Source organism: Thamnophis sirtalis, unplaced genomic scaffold, assembly GCF_051295495.1.
Source record: "Thamnophis sirtalis isolate CommonGarterSnake01/CBP01778 unplaced genomic scaffold, rThaSir2_p1.2 scaffold_7, whole genome shotgun sequence".
Lineage (NCBI taxonomy): Eukaryota > Metazoa > Chordata > Lepidosauria > Squamata > Natricidae > Thamnophis > Thamnophis sirtalis.
In genome coordinates, this window is record NW_028261387.1 from 47836654 (window position 1) to 47859904 (window position 23251).

The 23251-nt window shown below is 37.1% G+C and overlaps 1 protein-coding gene across 1 annotated transcript in view; it reads right to left on the bottom strand.

The window, feature by feature from the left end:
- GRM4 (glutamate metabotropic receptor 4) overlaps window positions 1-23251 on the bottom strand; it is a 384313-nt gene that overhangs the window by 80411 nt on the left and 280651 nt on the right. Inside the window, exon 6 of the mRNA XM_087719931.1 lies at window positions 16663-16803. Within this exon, the coding sequence (XP_087576057.1) occupies window positions 16663-16803 (141 nt within the window). The remainder of the gene's footprint in view (window positions 1-16662; window positions 16804-23251) is intronic.

Sequence of the window (23251 nt, forward strand, 5' to 3'; positions counted from 1 at the left end):
TTATCTATTTCAAACAATACCATAATAAATAGTGATTTCCCCTCTGCCCTCTACTTCTGATTATTAAGCAAACATTACTCAGACAAATGCAGATATAATTTATTTGCTTACAAATTCAAATAATTTAATAGCACTCCTCTGACTGCTGAGTTGCACCTAGATAAAAAACAAAGGCCTTAAATTATGCTCAAATAATGCTATTTATTATTAAGATAAAGAGCTGGTAATGATGCCTATGGATTATTTTGCAGTGTTGTGACTTTCTAGGAGAGGCTAGTGCCAAAGAATTTCTACAGTTAAAACGTTTTCTTCATGAATGTTAGGTGGTTAGCACACTTATCATGTAAGTACATTATTGAAGAACTGGATTACTATCATTAGTTGGAAAGAAAGAAATCAGAAAGAAACTGAGAGTGATAGTTTAAAATGACTGAATTTATTATCTCCTATGATTAAATTTAAAATGTAATAGATTCTAAATATAAAAATGAACAATTGGGGGAGATGAAAATGCACAAGTGTAGGAAAATGGCAGATAAGTTACAATAAAAATACAATAATCCAACCCCCAATTTATGCAGTGCTAAACTGGATGCCACAAAAAGAATATAAAATAAGAGCAACAAATTTGGTACTAATCTTGTTTACAACCAATCTTGTTTAATATTGGTTAAACAACACTATATAACAAATAATATAAGAAAAAAAGATAAGTTTACTTTTACATCTTAGATCTACTAATATGTAATGAAGACAGACAAGTTTCTTCTGTTTCAGCTTTTCTCTAGATTTAAACTTAAGATCTTCCTTTTAGGCAAATATGGCATTTCTCTGAACATAGAGATTGTATATAGCCATCATTACAAGTAGCTACTGATTGGACCTAGAAATGACATAACTATTATTTAGACCAGGGTATCAAACTTGATTTCATGGAGGGCTGCATCAGGGTTGCATTTGGCCTGGAGGAGCCAGGTGGGTATGGTCATGGTGGATGTGGCCAGCTCAAGATCACTCGTGTTGGGGGCACCTGTGGTGGCCCGGGTGGGGATGAGTGGATCCACTTTTTCTAGTAGTTTGTTTGGCTAGCACTCTACAAATGGAAATGGAGCTGTGATGACCTCCTGCAGCCCTCTGCCAGCGAAAAGGGTCACCTCATGTGGCCTTCCTGAGCTCTGTTTTCATTGGCAGAGGCACTGCAGGCCAGTCTGCTGTTTCCAGGGCAGCCCTGTGGCCAAATTTAAGCACACCATGGGCTGAATCTGGCCACCGGACCTTGAGTTTGCTACCCCTGATTTAGACTGAAACATAAGATCTAATGCTTCTTTTAATTATTGTCATCCTGTCATAGCAACCAGACAATTTGAATTGGAGATATTTATTTATGTTTAAAATTTGAAGAATGCTTCCCCTCAAGACCAGGTTTTTCCATGTTACTAGTTCTAGATCAAGTTTTGTTTGGATTATAACCAGGTTCTGGAGAACTGGTAGTAGAAATTTTGAGTAGTTCAGAGAACTGGCAAATACCACCTCTGGCTGGACCCAGAGGAGGGTGGGAATGGAGATTTTGCAGTATCCTTCCCCTGCCACACCCACTGATATAAAAAAATTGAATTTCACCACTTATTATAACCTCAGAATCCCCAGCTAAAGATGCCAAAGCCTAGCATGAATTCAGTCTACTAACAGAGAAGGTACATACCCAAGAAACACACACAGATATCTATCTATCTATCTATCTATCTATCTATCTATCTATCTATCTATCTATACAAACACACACAAACACACACACACACACAATAAATACATACATACTGTACATACATATATGCATACAGTATGTAAATGGATACATTAAACCTGGTCCGATGACATGAAGTTGAAGTCAAAGACATGTGGAAGTCACCAAACTGAGCAAAGCTGATCTAGACCCATTTAATCATGATTCCCCAAAAGATATAAATCTATGGATAAAGAAAACAGTCTTGTTTGCACAGTACTGTAATTCTTGAGATTGAAATCAGGATAAAATTGATTTGCTATCTGACCTGATCTCATATCAAATAAAGCAGAGAATGCTTCTCAATAAATGAATTGGATGCAAATAACAGATTGAAAACTTTCGATGAATGGATTTCACCATGATAAAAGGATACCAATGAATGTATATTAGACATAAATCTCTCCAAAGATCCAGAATCACTTGGTGAAAATTTCACAGCACAGACCAATCCAACTGGTATGAAATAAAATCTCTTTATTTCATTCTGGGTTTTGTGCTATCCCATCATGCCAGTCTGTTTTATGTAGTAAGGTGACCAGACATCCCGATTTTGGTGGGACAGTCACGATTTATAACAATTTGTCCCGTGTCCCGGGGCGTTTTTAAAAAGTCCTGATTTTCTGGCTTCATGTTGAAAGCCCAGTGGATTTGCTTAAGAAATCCTAACCGGGGCAAGACAAAAGACAGTCTGTCTAATCCCTCTCTATGTCTCAGTACTTTCATTGAAGATAAAACGTTAAAGCAAGAAAATGGACCCCCTCCCCCGCCCATTTTACTTACTTTTATAAGAAAAGATGACCCAGTACAATAGAGCTCCAGGAAATAGTTTGGATAGAGAAGTAGCGAGTGTTCCTTCCTGGATTTCCCAGAGGGGAGGGGCACGGAGGTTGGAGGTCGGCTCGTGTGGGAAAAATGGTGACTAATTTTACCATTTTAATTTGCTCAGTTCTTTGTATTAACATACATCATTCTGGATTGACTTGGAGTGCCTGCCTGCTGGTAAGTGAGCTGGGTTTTTTTCTTTTATTTTTTAATGTATTTTAAAATAATATTTTATTTATTGTGCATAGGATTTTTTAAAATAGTTTTATTCTGTGTGGATTCTTTTTTTAAATTGTCTTAGACTATTTAAAAAAAGATTCTATCCAAAATAAATTGAAGTGAAACCATTTGAAATATATTGTGCATAGAATTTTTAAAAATTGAAGTTTTACTTCAATTTATTCTGTGTGGATTCTTTTTTTAAATTGTCTTAGACTATTTAAAAAAAGATACTATCCAAAATACCAGCTGCAGTTATTCACTTAAGAACTGTGGCAAGAAAGGTGGTATAGTGACCAAAGTTACAATGGCATTGAAAAAAGTGACTGATGACCATTTTTCACACTTAGCGACCATTTTCACACTTAGCAACTGTTGCAGCATCCTCATGGTCACACGATCAAAATTTTGATGTTTGGCAACAGTTACAATTTATATTTGTAAATTGTAGTTATGTTGAAATAAAAAAATATTACAATACTATTTTTGGATTATATGAAAATGTTTGTTGCTCCGTATAAAATTTTTAATCAAGCCCCCCCGTTTCCCCCCCCCCGGGTCAAAGGTGTCCCTCTTTACCAATCTGAAAATCTGGTCACCTTAGTTTTATGATTTCTCACAGTTTTAATCCAAACTAAAGCCAAAGCCGGACTTCCTGGGGGCGGAGCCTGTCGCCGAGGAGGGCTCAACTGACCTCCTCTCAGAGATCTGGTCTGTATATCTAAATAAGATCATAGATATCACCCCTTTTTGGCTATAAAGGGGCAGGGAGTAGCTCTGTGTGCTAGGGTCTATTCGTAATTCATAGCCTTTCTCTTTTTTTGGCTGTGGACAGAGATTAGATCCAGCGTAAGCGGAGCCTTTATCTCCAGCCAGTTTCTTCTCAGTTGCTTTTTTTTTGCAGCCCTAGACAGGCGATCCCCCCCCCCAGGACAAAGCAAAGTTGTTTGAAGCTAGGATTAATACGGGCGGGTCCCACCCCTGTGAGATTTATGCTTTTATTACTATCTTAAACACCAGCACCATTTGTCTTAGAGGCTTCTTTGTTTAAACGGACTTCAAAATGGTGATTTCTCCCCGTTGGTGACTGATAGGGGATGTACTTAGCCGGTTTTACCTTCCTGCAGACCGCTCCTTAACAAAATAATTATTATTTTTTTTTTTTTTTTGGAAACAGAGGGGAGCGAAAGCGTTGTTTATTTGTTTATTTATAATGGCACCCAGGTCAAAATCGAAGCGTCTCTCTACAAATGTGCCTAAAGAATCTATGAATGAACTTAAAGAATTTACACTGGAATCGCAGCCCTTGTCTCCTACGCCCTCTACTGGAGAATTTTTAACACAGGAATTTTTCTTTCAAATGTTTAATGATTTTAAACAAGAAATCAAGGAATTTGTATTGGAGCTATATGATGATTTAAAGTCTAAAATTGACCAAATGAAGGCGAATACGTTTGCAGCCGTGTCTGCCCTGTCAGATTATACCGCTGAAATAGAGAATAAATTGGAAAGCTTGGAGGAGGCTAATTCTAATTTGACTACTAATATTCAAATATTACAACAAAAAATTAGAGACACTCAAGAACAGCTCGTTATGATAAACTTTAATAAGAAGGCATTCGCAATAAGAGTCAGAGGATTCCGCGAAAAGGAGCGAGAGAATCTGAAACAGATCTTTGTTGAAGCCTTCAGCCATGCGGTGGGAAGCCCGGGACTTAACTTTGATTGGCAGATTCGGAAAATCTATCGCCAGAATTCGTTGGTAGCGGAACAGCGACAGCTCCCGAGGGACATAATTATATATTTTTCCACAAAATAATCCAGAAACGCGATTATGCAAAAGTTTTATAATAAAAGTTTGCGAGTTGATGACCAGGACTTGATTGTCTTCAAAGAAATACCTTTCCAGATGTTGAGAGCAAGAAGAGACTATGCTTTTTTAACTAAAGAGCTTAGAAATCAACAGATTCAATATAGATGGGAGGCCCCAGCCGGCATTACGGTTACATTTGAGAATCAAAGACTTCGCCTTAACTCTGTTTCGGAGGCTCGAGATTTCTATTACAAGACTTTGAAGGCGGGACTTCCTGATTCACTTGGAAAAGAGGAGAGACAAGCCGAAGGAGAAGGCAAGCAACAGACCACATGGCTGCAAGATGGAGGGGGTAGCCTTTCCTCCCTCGGAGAAGCAGAAAAGCGGAGATTGAGGATTTAGACACTTTAAAATATTCGCCAAAGTTGTGGATTGAATGGGGGTTTGTGACCTCTCTCCGGTAGAAAAAGCGGAACTTATTGGTGGGGTGATACTGATTGTATATATGTAAAATGAATGCAGAATGATTTATGTTGTTTAAATTCTGTTAGAAGGGAAAGCTGGAGATTACTTTAAAACAGAGGTAAACTGATTCTTGTTGAAAGTATTATTTGAATATGTGGAATGATCCATGCTATTTAACTTTTATTAGAAGGGAAAGCTTGGTGAAATTATTTTGAGCTAGATTTTAAACTAATGTCTGCATAAATTTGATAGTGGTAAACATCAGAGAAGCAAGGGATGAGGGTAAAATGCATGCGGAATGATTTACGTATATTGGTGGGGTGATATTGAATGTATATATGTAAAATGAATGCAAAATGATTTATGCTGTTTAAATTCTGTTAGAAGGGAAAGCTGGACGAGATTATTTTTTTAAACAGAAGGTTAACTGATTCTTGTTGAAAGTATTATTTGAATATGTGGAATGATCCATGCTACTTAATTTTTATTAGAAGGGAAAGCTTGGTGAAATTATTTCGAGCTAGATCTTAAACTAATGTCTGCATAAATTTGATAGTGGTAAATATCAGAGAAGCAAGGGATGAGGGTAAAATGCATGCGGAATGATTTACGTTGTTTAAATCCTATTAGAAGGGAAAGATGGTCGGGATCATTTTAAGATAGAATGTAAACTGATTTTTGTGTAAAGCAATACTTGATCCACGCTGCTTAAATTTTACTAAGAAGGGAAAGTTTGGTTAGATTATTTTGAATTACTGTTTGAAAATAAGGTTAAGAAAGATTATTTACGCTGTTTAAATCCTATTAGAAGGGAAAGTTTGATTATTCTTCTGTAAAGTAATATTTGAATATGTGGAATGATCCACGCTGCTTAAATTTTACTAGAAGGGATTATTTTTGAGCTAGATTGTATATTGATGTCTATACAAATTTGTATAAATGTTTATCTGAATACAAGGTTAAGGAAGAGGAACGGGAAGTCTACAGGAGGTCGGGGTAAATAACAAAGAAGTAAGAGACGAGAATAAAATATAGATAGAATGATTTACACTATTTAAGCATAGATAAAGATGGGGGGCTGAGCTTAACACAAAGAGTTCTTTTTCTTTTTCTTTTTTTTCCTTTTTCTTTTTTCGTTTTTCTTTTCTTTCTTTTTTCTTGTTTTTCTTTCCTTTAATATATTACTTTTATTTTTAATCCATACGAACATAAGATACTTTAGATAGAAGGCAGTGCCAGGTGTGGGCCCTGGGAAGTCGGGAGGATTAGGGATGGGGATTTATGGGGGGTGGGTGGGTGGGTGTTAACATAGTCTCAATAAGAACAAGAATGCACTTATATACGGTTGTTCTTTTTTTTCTTTTTTTTTCTCTTTTCTTTCTTTATATTTTTTTTCCTTGGTTTATTTTACTTTTTATAAACAACACTTGAATAAAGGAATACACCAAGGAGGGAGGTAGAGGGAAAGAAGAGGGAGGAGTAAGGAAGGAGTAAGGGGAATGTAAGGAGGGCGTGTTGGGAGTAAGGGGAGAAGGAAGGTTTGAGGGGAAAGGGAAGTAGGAGGGGAGTGTTAGAAGGAGGAAAGGAAAGTTGGAGGGGGTAGATGGGGTGTATGGAGGATGGAAGTGTCAGGTGGGGTTGTGAATGATGAGTTGTGTTTTCTTTTTTATTTTGTTTTTTTTTCTTATAGCAAATACCCTGTATATAAGTGATTGTAAAATGGAATGTGAAAATGAATAAAATATATTTAAAATAAAAATAAAAAAAATAAATAAAGCCAAAGCCAAAAGCCTAACAGTACCTCTTGCACCATCCAGGTGGGCAGGGGAAAGGGAAAACAGCTCATTCACAGATGTGAAAGAACCCCTAGATAAGCTTAGCAGTGAATTTGCTGTGCTATTGTGTTCATCTGGCAACACAGAATGACAGAATAAATCCAAGCAATTCTGGTTACCAGGATCAAAAGCCAGGCTTCTCTATCAGAAGGTGGAGAACTGTAGTTGCCCATTGTAAAGATGTTCCAGGGCAACAGGTCCATCTGAACGCTACCGGCCTAATTTTCCCCATCTCCCCTTTAGAGCCTGACTGAAGCTTTCTACCATGCAGTTTGCTTGGCAGCCAGAGCAGCTTAGTTTGCAACATTTTCATTTCATGGTCCAGCTTTCTTTGCTTCATATAGGCCCATGCCACCCCAAAATCCAAATCATCCAGGTCTTTTGTTAAACAAGCCACTAGGATAATGAAGTCTTGCTGCAGGCCTTCCCTCTCTCTCTGTTTGGTTTGATATTCCCTCCAGGAGCAGAAGGCCTGAGCTTGCCTTAAAAGCACCAGAGCACTCAGACAATCTAGGGCCTCTGGTTCTCTCATTTCTCTATGATATTTTTTTACATTTTTGCTGGTCTGTAAGACCCCAGTCTATCTTGTTGCACCCTTAACATTAATCCAAAATGACTTCTAGTATTTTTTCTAAAGAAGGGGAAAATTTCCTAATTGCTATTTATTTGGGCTGATGCAATCTCTTTGGTTGCTACCACTCATCCAAGGGACAATCAGCCCATTACAACATTGAATCTCTCCACCCTCATCACTCTCCTTACATGCAACAGTGCATATTTATTTATCTTTATTTTACTTATCCAATTTATTTGCCACCCATTGTGATTAAGGTGAAAGTATCGTCCATAACAACCCAGGAGGCATCAAAAACAGCTACCAAATCTGCATAGCACTTTGCAACTCTGTGAAGCATTTCACAGCTATCTTATTCAATTTGCTGCTTCAGAGCAGGTCCTTATTTTGATTGTTAAATCTCTTCAGTCATTTCTCCATTGTGGGCTTCTAAGATCTCCCAGCTACCACTGATATAATTCAAAGCCTATTCTTATCATTCTTATTACTCTTTATTGGCGCAGTACAGGCTAAAAACAAATCATAACTAGTTAAGAAACAATGTTTTATGAGATAATTTCACAGAGTTGAAAAAGGCTCGGATATCAGAATCTGATGAAGCAATCTGACTGATGCTTTGTTGAGTCAAAATTCACCCTTTCAAAACTTTACACAATTCAAATATCACTCATATTGCTTGGCTCTTTGGGGAGGGAGTATGTATATGTGTGCTTTTGAATCAATATTGACTCTTGATTACTTCTTGGCAACTCCTACAGTTTTCTTGGCAAGATTTTGGAACTGAATTGCCATTGCCTTCTTTCTTCTCTTTGAGAGAGTGTGACTAGCTCAAGATCACCCATCTAGCTTTGTACCTAAGGCAGAATAACAGAGTTGGAATGTCAGCTAGTCCAACCCCCTGCTCAAGTAGGAGACCCTATACCATTTCAGACAAATGGTTGTTTAATCTCTTCTTTAAAACTTCCAGTGTTGGGAGCACCCACAAGCTGTTCTGTTGGTTGATTGTTCTCACTGTCAGATAATTTCTCCTTATTTCTAGATTGAATCTCTCATTGATCAGTTTCCATCCATTGTTCCTTGTCTGGCCTTCATGTGCTCTGAAAATTAAGTTGTCCCCCCCTCTGTAATAGCCCCTCAAATATTGAAACACTGCTATTATGTCATCCCTGGTCCTTCTCGTCACTAGACTAACCATGCCCAGTTCTTGCAACTGTTCTTCATATGTTTTAGCCTCCAACCCCCTAATCATTTTTGTTGCTCTTCTCTGTGTTCTTTTTAGACTCTCAATATCTTTTTTATAGTGTGGTGATCAAAACTGGATGCAGTATTCTAGATGTGGCCTTACTAAAGGGGCTCTATTACCTCCCTTGATCTTGATTCAATCCCTCTGTTTATGCAATTTAGGATTGCATTGATTTTTGGGCAGAACTAAAAATTACAATCTCCTGATTTCTAGCCTGTAGCCTTAACACTATACCAAACTGGCTCACTTAACTATCTAGCAACCAAATAAGTACAAACATATCACTCATCATCCATGAGAAGTTCATAGACATTTTATTCTTGTTTAGAAAACAAGTCAGAACTAAATTCTCTTTCAAGAACTGAAATAAGTATAGGTAGAAAAAAATTGCAGGATAAATGTAGGCTATCTCTTCAGAAGCTGCAAAGGATAAAAGCCTACAAACACTTAGGCTGTGAGCAAAGTTCTATATTATTTTTAGTGGAAGAGACTAATCGACTAATATTCTAGAATTCCTCCAAAGCAGATAAACATATTTTCAATTATTCTTGCTATATGTGTTAGCCCCTAAGAATTATTATTGTTGTTGTTATTATTGTTATTGTTGTCATTGTTGTTGTCATTGTTGTTGTTATATTAATCTTTGGTGAGATTCACAGCCTTTAGGGCTGGTTAGTAGCTCAAAAGCTCGAATTCTAACCAAGGACTTAGGAACTGTTAAGGTAACTACTACTACTGCTTATTATTATTATATTATTATAAACACATTAGTATTTTGAAGAATTTTTAAAAATCTATTTTGACTTTGGGAAGTTTAGCTGTGTTTATCTGCAGAGTGCCCACTTAAAATATTATACAAACTATCTGAAGTCTTCCCTATGGTTTTCTTGGAAACTGTACAATATTACGGTATTGTACAGTATACTAGGATTTTTTAAAACTTTCCAATCTAGTTAACAGTCCTGGTTTCACGGGGATCTTCTATTCAAGCATTAAAGTCCATCACAGTTTATATTTGCAGATGGTGCTTTTTCTTTTTCTTTTAAATCATCAGTGTTAGGGTAGATTATACATGTTTTATACAATCCTCTTAAAGAGGCTGGATAAAGGTAATTTTTTTTTAAAAAAAAATGTTTCATGAGTAACTTAGTATGCAGTTCCCAAAACTGTCATTTTCAAGTAGCAATCAAATAACAAATCTGTAGTTTAAATGAGTTAGTTACAATACTTCCCTGTTACTATCAGTAGCTGATGTGATATGAGCCAGTTTTTCCAAACTCTCCTTCAGATATGTAAAGCAGAGATTTTCAGATTCCCATAAATTGTAAATCTAACGGCTTCTAGATGGCAACTCCCTAGAAAAACCTGAAGCAGTTCTACCTCATAAAGAAAACAGCAACGAAGTAGGAGCTCCCTGGATCTGGTATTTCAAAATGTAGAGCCAGCTTTGGCCTCTAAGTTTGACTTAGAACAAGTTAGATAAAGTGAATTATGTAGTGAATTATATTGCATTGAAAAGCTCTATCTCTCTTTATTTCTGCAAGCATTGCAATGTATTTGAAGAAGAGCCAAATATATCACTATATTTGCAAATGCTGTCATTTCAAAATGAAATATTTCAATGTGAAGATATACTTCCCCATTTCTATAGGCCCTTTGGAAACATCAAGAAGTCAGACAAGGAGAAATTGAAAGATCATGACTGTATAATTACCTTAACCTCAGCTATACAATTGGAAACAGATGGTTGCAAACCATGAAACTCTGCATCTTGTTGCTGATGGGAAATGATACCCAAATGGGGTTTTCATAGCAAGCTACACTTATCAATAATAACTAAAACTCAGTTTTATATTTTACTGCTGACTTGTCCTGTGTGAGCTCACCCTTGTAGTCACAAATCTTTCTGTAATGACTGTGTATTTTTATCATTTGGCTGGCGTATGCTCAGTGACTACGTAAAAATGACAGTTGAGGAAACTAAAATGGAAAATTGAGTGGGAAGAGGAATGGAGTATGGCTCACTGACTAGAACATTGAAAATTCTGCAGCTTTATTGAAGATCCTGCTTCTTTTAAAGAAATGACAGACTGAAGATTAAATTGATGAACAAATTGTACCTGACAGCATCTGAATAGTTTGAGATTCCATAGCAGATGTAAGGAAGTGATGGCTTTCTAGCTGTTGCAGACTTCAGTGATTGCACTTCAACAACATCCATCACCATTGACCATGGTGAGCTACTGTGAGAGTATTAGTTTGGCAATATCTGCAAGACCAGCTCCTCTATTTTCATTTTAGAGCAAGAATGGAATGGAGTGGAGTGGGGTGGGGTGTGGTGTGGTGGGGTGGGGTGGGGTGGAATGGAACGGAACAGAACAGAACAGAACAGAACAGAATATTATTCTTTATTGGCCAAATACGATTGGACACCCAAGGAATTTGTCTCCAGTGCATAAGCTTTCAGTATACATACAAGCAACAAAGTGATAAATCATAAACATAAGATACAATAATAAATTATAACTAACAAAATGATAGTCATAAGATATCAATAGGAGGAGGTAATAGGAAAGATGAGCAGGATAATAGTAACATTACATGGTTAGATATCCTTAGGCATAAGACAGTGCTGTGGGAATTACATGTTTAGCAGAGTGTTGGCATGAGTCTAGTTGTTTTTGGACACCATGTTCTATAGTGGCATCCAGAGGGGAAGAGTTGAAACACTTTATGTTTGAGATGTGAGGGGTCCATAGACATATTCTTTGCCCTCTTTCTGACTTATGCAGTATACAGATCCTCTGTACATCCAGGCATCAACATTTGGTCCCCACCTAGAGAACATAATTAAGTGCATAGCATGATGGCAACTAGGAATTATTCTAAATCCAAACATACAATATGGCCCATGATCATTTAGGGATCACAATGAGCAAATTGGAATTGCGATAGATAACAAAGGTTACATTGCCTCCCACATAATCTCCTAAAAGGGAAAGAAGTTCATTTAATTGGCCATATGCAACCTATAATTTCACCATGACTCCACTGCCTGAAACTTCAGACACCTTTATCTGTCTTCCACCCTTGGGTGGCAGGCAGTAAATTCTTTCCATCTTTCAGTAAACATGTCACCTGCAACCATCACCTCAACCACATGGCTGTCAAAAAGATAGATTCATTGTACACTTTGTTTATCCCTCCCAGTTAGCTCTAGCTAGAAAAATCCAAATATGCGTATAACCACATAATGACAGCATGTCTGGGCTAGTGGTTAAGAAACACACACCTGATCTTCCTAGTTATTATCAAATAGGAAAGTACAATGCTGGAAACATTTCTGTGGCTGGCATATATAGTTATAGCTTTCAGCAATCCTGATTTTCTTTTCAGATCTGTGTAAGTTCAGTGAAGCTTTAGAGATTTATAGCCCTCATTTTAGCACCTTTTACTAAAGCCAGCTCTTCTCCTTCCCAGAAAGTAGCAGGGTCAATCACCATAAGGTAAAGGTTCCCCTCACACATTTCTGCTAGTCGTTCCCAACTCTAGAGGGTGGTGCTCATCTCTATTTCAAAGCTGAAGAGCCAGCATTGTACGAAGACGTTTCTGTGATCATGCAGAAGGCACACAGAGTGCTGTTACCTTCCCACCAAAGTGGTCCCTATTTTCCTACTTGCATTTTTACATGCTTTCAAACTGCTAGGTTGACAAAAGCTGGGACAAGTAACAGGAGCTCACTTTGTTACGCGGCGCTAGGGATTCAAACTGCCAAACTGCCAACCTTTCTGATTGACAAGCTCAGTGTCTTAGCCACTGAGCCACTGAACTTTTCTATAGAAAAATGCAAAACAAAGTGTCAAATGGCATCAATTTAGGAGATTTAACAAGTTTTCTCTAATTCTACACAAATGAGCTCTGCAAATATTAATTTATAACTTTTTGGAACAGTCAAAATCTGCTTCCTAAGAGCCAGTTTAGTGTAATGGTTGAAGTGCTGGAGTAGAAATGGGAAGACAATAAATTCTAATCCTCTCTGAGGCATGGAAGCCAGCTGGCTGACTTTAGATGAGTCACTTTCTCTTAGCTTAACCCAACTCATAGGATCCTTGTGACAAAGAAAATAGGAGGAGTATATGAGCATTGTATATGCTATGTCGAGTTTTACAAATAAAGGTGGGATACAAATAAATGTTTTCTTTTCCTAGCAGTGCACAGATTGTCTCTTCCAATAAAATCAGAACGTTTTAAATTTAAGAAATAAAGGTGTTTTTTTTAATTCTCAGAAATTGTTTAAATTATATCTAAAATATGATAAAAAGAAGAAGCATTCAAAATGTTGACCGACATATGGGAACAACTATCCATTAATGGAGTTAGACCTTGATAAAGAATCAGTGCTGTTTTAAAAAAAAGTTCAAATGTGTTTTTCCAAAAAGCAACTGTATTTTCTTGGGATTTTTTTCCTTTGAAAATGTTTTACTTCTCATCCAAGAATTCTGAAGTGAAGAAGTTTCTTGGATGAGAAGTGAAATGGTTTTTTTAAAAAAAACATCAAGAAAGTTCAGTTGCCCTTTGGAAAAACACCTTTGGTACAAGCATGTCTTGGATGATTGAGGATCTCCATAGACATGAGCTCTAAAAGAGCAGAATCCCAGAGCAAAAAAAAAAAAAGCTAAATATTTTTTTCTGTAAACTCCACAACATAACGTAAAGGTTCCCCTCACACATATGTACTAGTCATTCCCAACTCTAGAGGGCGGTGCTCATCTCTGTTTCAAAGCCGAAGAGCCTGCGCTGTCCAAAAACGTCTCTGTGGTCATGTGGCCAGCATGACTAAATGCCGAAGGCACACGGAACTCTCTTTCTCCCCACCAAAGATGGTTCCTATTTTTCTACTTTCATTTTTACATCCTTTTGAACTGCTATGTTGGCAGAAACTGGGACAAGTAACGTGAGCTCACTTTGTTATGTGACACTAGGGATTCGAACCACCAACTGCCAACCTTTCTGATCAACAAGCTCAGTGTCTTAGCCATTGAAGCACCGCATTCTACAACTTAAGAGTATCCAATTTTTCTGTTAAATACATGGCTGGCTGTTGATTCTTATGTATCAAACTGAATCTTAAGAAGTACCCCAAAAATTGAATGAGCAGAGGCATAATCAAATAATGAACATAAACTGCACAAAGATAAGGATTTCAGGGTATACAATGAACTGCCACAGAATTCCGTGTTTTGGGGAAAGTACTGGAAAACATTCAAGAGAGATATAAGGATCGGTGTGGGCTCTATGAGGGCATCAGAGGACTAGATAAAATATTCTTCCCTTAATATCCTATGTTGGTTTTGTTTATAATTGGCTTAGAATGAAGATGAAGTTGAGCATGAAAGGTCTCCTAGCCTTTGTCCCACCCTGCATTATTACACCTGTGGGTATAAGTCTTTTTTATATCCTTACAAGATGTACAGATTTGACATTCAAGCAGCTGCTCTGATATCTGACTCTATTTCTGGGCAGATCAAGAGAGGAAGTAATAAAAGCAATGGTCAAGATTAGTTTTACCTGTCCCTCTCGGTCTTTCTGTTTGTTCTCTGATCTACTGTGGCACTCATCAATTCCACAGAGGCTCAGTGTCTGGCAAGGAGGGTGAATAAATGTGACAACACAGAGATAAAGAAGCAGTCCCAGTCACTTTCTGTAATCCTGGCTTGAAGATTTATTATCATTTACATGGCAGCTGATTTCTCTGGGGTTTGTTTTTCCCCCTCCTTCCTTTTAACAACAATTCTGCATTGTACTTCCCATGTGGCTAGATGTTTTTTATGGAATGGAATATTTTAATTGTTGCTTGAGGCAAAAGGTGTCCAGCACCAAGGTTTCAGTCACTTCACATCAGAAACAGACTTTCTGTCAGCTTTGGCAGCAGAGGGAGGATGAACAAATATATTCATTCACCCATGAGACATGTATCTCATGTTTCTTGTCAGGATTAACTCTACTCCTGCACTTAAGAGGGGCTACTTTCTCATCCCCTATTTATTTTCAGGAACTCCCTTCCATTCTAGTCCTTTAAGCCAGGTTCAAACAATGGTGGCACAGCTTTATAATGCATTCTCTCTCCCTCCTGAATCAGGCTGCTAAGAGAGAATTGCTGAGAAAACAGTAGCCAAGAAGAATGGAGTTGGGATTGCAATGTCATAATGGAAATTATGAGTAAATGAAGAAAAACCTTGTGTACTGTGAAGAGGAAAGATGATGGGAAACAATTAAAAGGAAACTAATGTGCAGGCAGGGGTATGTGCAGAATAAAAGCAGGATAGCAAAAAAGAAAGGAAGGAAGGAAAGAAAGAAAGAAAGAAAGAAAGAAAGAAAGAAAGAAAGAAAGAAAGCAGAAGTTGCTCAAGGATGCTGGGTTGGACCATGCGGACTGGAACATGTGGGTCAGTTGATTTAATTTGTGTTTATTCTTATTTAATAATTAGAAATGGAGTAGGCATTTGGTTGCTTCATAGACTAAGTCCTCCCAGATTCTATCAAGTCTTCAGTAGGCATATTTATTTGTGAACAATACCTTCTGCTCTTATGCTCAGGGAATCATATCCTAAAATGTAGTTCTTAATCTATTGGCCCACTCCCAAATGAGTCTATTGGTGCTCATGGGCTTTATTGATTGATTTAATTTATACAAATATATGCTTTGCTTGCCAGGTGTTCAAAAATGTATAATTAAAAATGATAATTAAGAAGTTCTCATAAAAGCAAGGAACACAGGGAGAGAAACAAAACAAAGCAGCTATAAAAATCTGAAGGCAGCATTAACATTAACACTGAGGAGCATTAAAATCTCATACAGGGTTAATGATCTTTAGTCGTGTCTAACAAAATGATAAAGGAGCCGATCTTACATTTCTCAAGAACTGCCAAACTACCAAATGTGTGGGGTCTCAATTCTCAAACAACTGCTTTTGGGGAGATTTTGAAAGTTCTGGTCCCAACAGACCTGAGGATATCAAGCAAAGGAAGACTGCTAGAAATGGGAGAGAAATCCCACAAAGGCCCATTCTCTGACAAATCTCTTATTCTGCCTCTGTCCTTGATTCCACCAATACAAATTACTTTTTCCTGCCCTATAAAATCCTATACTAGGTACTCCAGATATGCCCTTTTCCCTCCTATTTAAAAAACCATCTCAATGATTCATAGAAAGGACGCATTTAGTGTTAGCAAATATTGTGTTTCTTAGGCACATTACTGTTATGATCCTTTTTGTCATGCTGACTCAGAAAGATAGTCTTAACATTTTTATTGTGCTGTATAGAAATTATGAAAGAGTAACACATTTTGAAGGGCAAAAAACTAAGTTTCCCTTTATATCTTGCACGTGAGCCCAATATTGCATGAAACTAAGAGTGGCAGAAATTAACATACCTGTTGAGATCAGATCAGAAAGGATTATCCTGATTCATAGCTCAATCACTTCTCTATTATGCTTCACCCACAAATAAACATCATTCCAGCCTACTTGCTTCCTGCTATTACCAGAGCTTCTGATGTTAGCCCCCCACACTTCCCATTCATTCTACTATTATAAAATCCACACAATTAACTTGGCATTATGAAAAATCTGTCAGTAGGTTCTGACAGTCACCTCAGAGAATTCAACTCATATACCCAAGGCATCCAAAGCAACTACTATCTCTAAATGAAACAGCTAACCCCCAAAATGGGACTGCCCATTAGCTCTAACAAATTTCTTTATTAAATAATTATGTTCTTTTAGGTTACAACACGAATGGTGCCAACAACCATCCACTCAGATTGTTCAGTCCTTCCCATTCTCTGACACACACAAACCAAAGATCCATGCCCCCAAATATATCCACATTTAGAATGTCTTACTTGTACACTTTTTGATAGCACTTCCTTTCTTGAGAGCATGGCGACTTAGCTTGCAGTGAAAGTTATCCTCCCAAAATTCAGCAAACCAAATGTTCCGGCGATTATTGTCCAGTGTCCTACTAGAGAAATAGCGATCAAAACCTAATGAGGGAAACAGATAATAAAACCATGAAACCAAAATAAATAGGGTCAGCATCTATGAGAGTAGACAGCAGACCTTAAAGGATAAAAGGGAAATTTTAGCTATTGAAATACCATAATATTTTAAAACATTATCATTATTAGAAGTTAGTTTTGAAATACTTTAAGGTTTATTGTTAGCATTTATTGGATATCAAAGAGACTAAAAGATTTCAAAGGCATCTTCAACACAATTACTAGTAGATCAATAACTAAATGTGCTAACTTGCATCGCAGGCTCAAACTTGATAGTGGGGAAGCCAGCAATTTTTTTGTTTTCCCTGAAAGGAGAAAAAGTTATAGATCAAAAACCCCAGCTCACTCAATTATAATATTTAGTGATACTTTGCTAATTAAAAATAGTTTGGACAGTAGCATCGGCAGTAAGTATGCTGATGTAAAATTGAGAACATGGATTTGAAGGCATCATGATACAAATTCTGCACTTATGTACTTGCATTAGATGTTGTGATAATGTGCAATATTTGTGTGATGAAGTTATCAAAGCTTTTTATGGACACTATTGCTGATGCCACTTAATAATTTAGATTCCAGTTCTCACAACTACTTGTCATTGCTAAGGTAACTGGAACTGAATTGAATTCTAAAATATTTGAAGGCACCCAGACCCTCCCTACTCTCTCAGCCTTCTGAAAGTCTGTTAAGACTTGGCTGTTCCGGCAGGCCTGGGGCTGCTGATCTCTGATTGAGCTTCAGCCCCATTAACATCGGGTGTATGTTGTGTCCCTTTTTAATCTGCTGTTTTGTATTTTAACTTTTTTAGTATTTGTTTTTTAAACTGTTTTTATGTAAGCCGCCCAGAGTCCTTCGGGATTGTGCGGCTTACAAATCTATTAAAACTTAAACTTAAACTTAACCATCTCTGCTTTGAAACTTCTTTGTGTCCATCATTCACCTGGGGCAAGCTGATTGAACAGGCCCTATTTTCCTGCAGGGATGAGTAGCACAGTAAGTCAAAAGGCAACTAGAGAGTGGTCTAATGTCCCTCTCTTCCAGATTACACTTCAACTTTGGGACAAAAAGTAGATCTAGCTTGCAGTCTCCAGGATCTGTTGTGCTGTTGATTACCTAGAAAAGCTCCCAGTTTGGCAGACCACAAACTCCTAAGATGCCCCAGATTCAACATCACAACCTAGTGACTTTAAATCCCTAAAGACCAATGGCCCAAAGTTGGCCCAAAGTTATGTATTTGCAGGGAAAATTTATTTATATTTGCATTATCACATAGATAAGCATGAAATTAATGTTTTGGTTTTCATTCATAATGTCTTCATTGAAGGTTCATGGGCTTTATTAACAGAAAAAAGTTTTCATTTGACTTATGTTGTTCGTGGTTTTCAGAATACAGCATCTTGTTGCCTTGAAATTATAAGCTGTTTTAGACAGTTCTTTTCATGACATCAAAGGAGAGAAACAACATACATTGAATTTATTTACTTAGCATTATTTATTTAGCAAATGATCAGCTGAATGGTCAGCTTGGAAATTCTCTGACGTAAAAGCAGATCAACCTCCAGACAGGCAAAGTGTTAGAGTTAAAGATTATTGAAGGTAGCTTGGTGTTTGCAGCCTGCAGCAGATTCATCCTATTGATGAATCATTGCCTCAGCTTTCATCAACCCATGCCAGTCCATGTCTGGCTGGGAATTATAGCAATAGGAGTTAGACTTATATACCGCTTCATAGGGCTTTCAGCCCTCTCTAAGCAGTTTACAGAGTCAGCATATCGCCCCCACAGTCTGGGTCCTCATTTCACCCACCTCGGAAGGATGGAAGGATGAGTCAACCTTGAGCCGGTGAGATTAGAACCGCTGAACTGCAGATAACAGTCAACTGAAGTGGCCTGCAGTACTGCACCCTAACCACTGCGCCACTTCGGGTCACTGTCATCTGAAACATATAGAAGACACTAAGTTGCCTTCTCTGGTGATTAATAGGGCAGCTGGTCAAAATCTGATTCAATTTTGCAATTCATTTGATAAACTGATTTGAAACATCAAAGCATTTGGGTGATTTGTTGCTACAAAAATCTCCTCATGCCTATAAGTTCAACTAATGTCTGGATTAATTCAGAGGCAACTGATCTGCTATGCCCCAGACTTATTTACAATTCTGATCTGAAGATTTAGTTAAAAGATTGAATTGCCACTGAAGTGAAGCTTCACATGGTCCTCAATGGTAAGTATATTTTTTATCTATTTATCTAGACATCATCGAGAGTCTAACAATGCCAGATTTAGCTCACAGCCATAGTTACATTTCTTGGAGAGTCATTCATTAGAAAGGAAAGAACTGTCGAGTACCATAAGCCCATTAAACAGACTTCATTCAATTAATAAGGCTATGCCTTAGGGAGAGAGTCATAAAGCCACCATCTTCCGTGTATGTATTTCAACTCCCTCTGATAGTCATTTTACACTAAAGAAATTAGTTTGTGTTTAGCATAATTATAATTAAGCTTTTGCTATTGGCTCAGAGCAGCATAGCTTTGTGTAGTCAAAGGCCCATATCCATTGCATCAGTGGTAGGTTTCAATTTATTTTACTACTGGTTTGCTCATGCGTGTGCATGCTCGTGTGCATGCATGACACTCTGCACATGCGCAGAAGCATCTGGGTGGGTGAGCGGAGCCTCCCACCAGCGCCACTACAAGTTCGCCCGATCCAGGACGAACAGAAAGAAACCCACCTCTGCATTGCATTCACTAGTTTTTCTTTCAAAAAATATGTGTTTTCCAGGCTGCTGATTATCCTTTGCTTGATGGACAACTGATTTCAGATCATGCCATTTATTTGCACATGAATTTGAAGATGAGGGAAGGTTGATTTAAGTCCATATACTTGCTTTTTAAATTTATAGCAGTTTCAAAATGAGCACTGTTAAAGTGCCAGTTTTTCTGAATTCTCCCCACTACTACTACCGCCATAAATAATTTTTCACTTCTTTAAAAAAAAATTATAATCATGGGTTAAATATTTTTATTGCATGCATATTTCACTATTTTTTTTCAAAACTCTCAGTCTGACTGATATCTTAATATTTTATTGTCTTAACAGTGTGTGCGCTGAGTTTTATAAAAGATATGTGGCAAATCCTGGGGGCAGAGTGAAAAGAGGGATCAGCCTAGAATCCCTATGTAACCACAAATGTAACATCCTTTGAGTGCTATTGACCTTTATCTAACTCTAAACAGGTTGTGATTGTTAGTTAAGAAGATTCCTGGGCATGGGCTTTTAGCAATAAATCAGCTTAATTGAAACTTAATTGGACCTGGTCTTTCACACCTGACAATAACTGACCCAAGTAACCCTGTGACCTTTATGGTTGAATATAGGTTTGTATTCAGGTTTTCTCCTGTGTGATTTCAACATCTTAAGTATTACTTGAGATAAGGATCTCCATTTTGATCATAAAAAACTAAGATGTAATCACTTAAGAGTTGTATGCAACTATTGAGCCTAACGTTATGGTGCACTGACATCTCTGAAAGAGCAGAGAGACACTGCAACAGAGATCTCAGACTGGAACATAGATGCTAACCTGCAAAATCTTTTTGGATCAAAGACAGATGCTGAGATAACCCACTTGTACTCTGGGTGGTGACTCCACATAAATAAATTGCAGAAATTGAAAATTTTGCAGCCAATCTGGGAGTTGAACAGCCAGAAGTCCTGGGATTCCACCTACATTCATAACTGCAATATAACCTATATAGAAAATAAGACTTTCTTCCTCATTTCTTAATTACTTTGTGAAATAATTAATCTATAAATATAGAGGAATTTTCTCTGCAGCAAAGATAAGATTCCTTTTGGTTAATTAAACCTTCTTTCAGGATTATAAAAATCAAAAGAGACTTTAAGGATTTAAAGATTCGAGATTTTTTTGCAAAAACCTAAACAAAGAGAACATTTAATGTCTTCACAATTTAACCTTAAATGTGAGTGACATGAAGGCACATTTCATCATGTTTGATGGACATGTAAAACAGCCAGAAAATTTTGAATACAAATGCATACAATAATTCAGAAGATTACAAAGAGTAAAAATACTGTTGAAACCAGAGGGTTTTCTTTGGGGCTAATAGAAAGACAGCTGGAAAAATAATAATGAAACTTTTGTTTCTAGGCTCAAAGGGGAAGTACATGTCAGCCATGTTTAGGAGGGCCTTTGATTTGATTTATCTTGTATCAACTGTATTTTACCCACAATTGGGGAATTGTCTTATAGCTACCTTTAGTTTGGACTATTGTAACACAGTCTACATGGAGCTGTACTTGAAAACCATTCCAAAATTATATCTGGACCAGAATATGGTGGTGCAAGTAGTTATGAATGCACCTCACTTCACCTATGTGACACTTTTATTTTGTTAACTACACCAGTTACTACTTTGTTTCCAGGTTCAGTTCAAAATGCTGATGATAATCTATAAAGCTTTTCATAGCTTTGAGGCTTAGATATTTACTACTTTCTCCAAATATTTCTCTCCATCCCATAAGACTTGGCAGAATCAATTCCTCTGAGTCCAACAACAACAACAACAACAACAACAACAACAATAACAACAACAACAACCAAAAAAATGTCTTTTTACTGGAACTCAGAGAGGTATCTTACTTTGGCCACTGGAACAGCATTTACCCCTTAGGTTTGTTCCTGCGCTAATCCTGCTGTTCTTTACAAAACCCTTATAAACTAGAGTCTTCCAGCAGGCCCCGTGTCAGGGTGATTTACCAATCAACTGAATTGTTGAGGGATTGTTTGATTTTCCCTGGCATGTCCATTTATTATTTTTGTTCTTTATTGTTATGGCACGTTTTAATCTTTTGGTGTGCTGCCTTGAGTCATTAAATAATAGGAATGAGAAGGTCATCATTTTGCAAATGAAATTTTAATAGTAGCCCACAAACCTGAAAGGAGAAAATGTGTGTGCAAATATATAAAGAACAGGATTGGAACATTGACGAATAAACCAAATCAAAGATACAAACACTTCCTTGAAATGTAATATAAAATGTTGAAAGAGGAAGCCTTGGATTAAAAGGATCTGAATTTAATATGAGTAACATTTTGATTATCTATTATACTTTTCTTCTTACAAAGATCATAAATAGCGTTCTCCCAGGTTTATAGATCCTTGTTCTGACCTAAACTTACTGAACTTCAGCAAGGAGTGTTATTACGTGTCCTCAGATGGGACCATCCTGCAAGTGGGTCTGAAATCTGGAGTGAGTTTTTGATTTTATATTGAACACAACAGAAGAGGAACTCATAAGAAACAAGGACTCGTAGCATAACAATAGAGGGCTAAGATTGGAAAAGAATTGAGGACCCCATTTAACAAATTACTGATAATGATATTGATCTCCTCAAAGCAGAAAGGATAGTCTTTTCAATCTAGTAGGCATGTCTCAAATTTTGAGAGGATGCAATGAGTGTTTTCTCTTGAGAAGAAGGAGGAATTACAAAACACCAATTTCCTTGAAGAGGCTGCTTTTCTCTTCTGTCCTCCAGGATCTCCTTGTACCTCTAATCTAGCTTTGTCTTTGTGGGATGCAGCTAAGCACACTTTAAAATCCAACTGCGAAGAGCAACTTACCATTTTGCCCTGCTGATTAAAAGAGAATATATGGATGTCCATTAGTACTGTAATAGAGCTGATATCTTGTTTTTACAGCATGCTAAAGAAACTCAGGTTATGTTGGAAATCTCAGGTTGAGTTGTCCTTGCTTTGCAATACTTACCAACTGAGGATGTTTCATCCTAAAGCTGAAAGCAAGTATGCTTAACAGTCTTCTTAGAGAGTACATCAGAGCTACTTGATCTTAGTAAAAGTCTTTTTTAAAATATCTTGATACCATCATCTCAAATGCATGGGAATAATCCTGATTGTGCTTAGGACAGGAGATCTCCAACTGTAGGTTTTGAGCAACTTAGAAAAAGGTGGCAATATTTTTCTAAAATATTGCTTCCGGTAATTAGACTTGGTCTTTGAGTATTACTAAAGTTACAAATGGTTTTCTGCCTCCTTTCTTTTCTTAGCAGAGGCCCACAGCATCTATGAGTCACATACAATCCAGTGTTATTATTTCTGTTGTAGAATGTGACTTTCAATGAACTCTTATTATACTCTCATGTCTATTTATTTTACAAGATATTTATCTATTAAAGTCTGCCAAGACATCAAAAAGTCAATAAACTCTATAAACTGTGATTAAATTGTTTTGTATTTTACAAGTGTGGTTTTTAACACAGTTGAAATGAATAAAAGTCTGGTTTCTGCAGAGAGTTACAACCGACATGTGACAAAATATTACTGGATATTTCTGATCCATGAAATCGGCCATCAATAATTGAGTTCAGCTTCTTTTGGGAATGCTTCTGG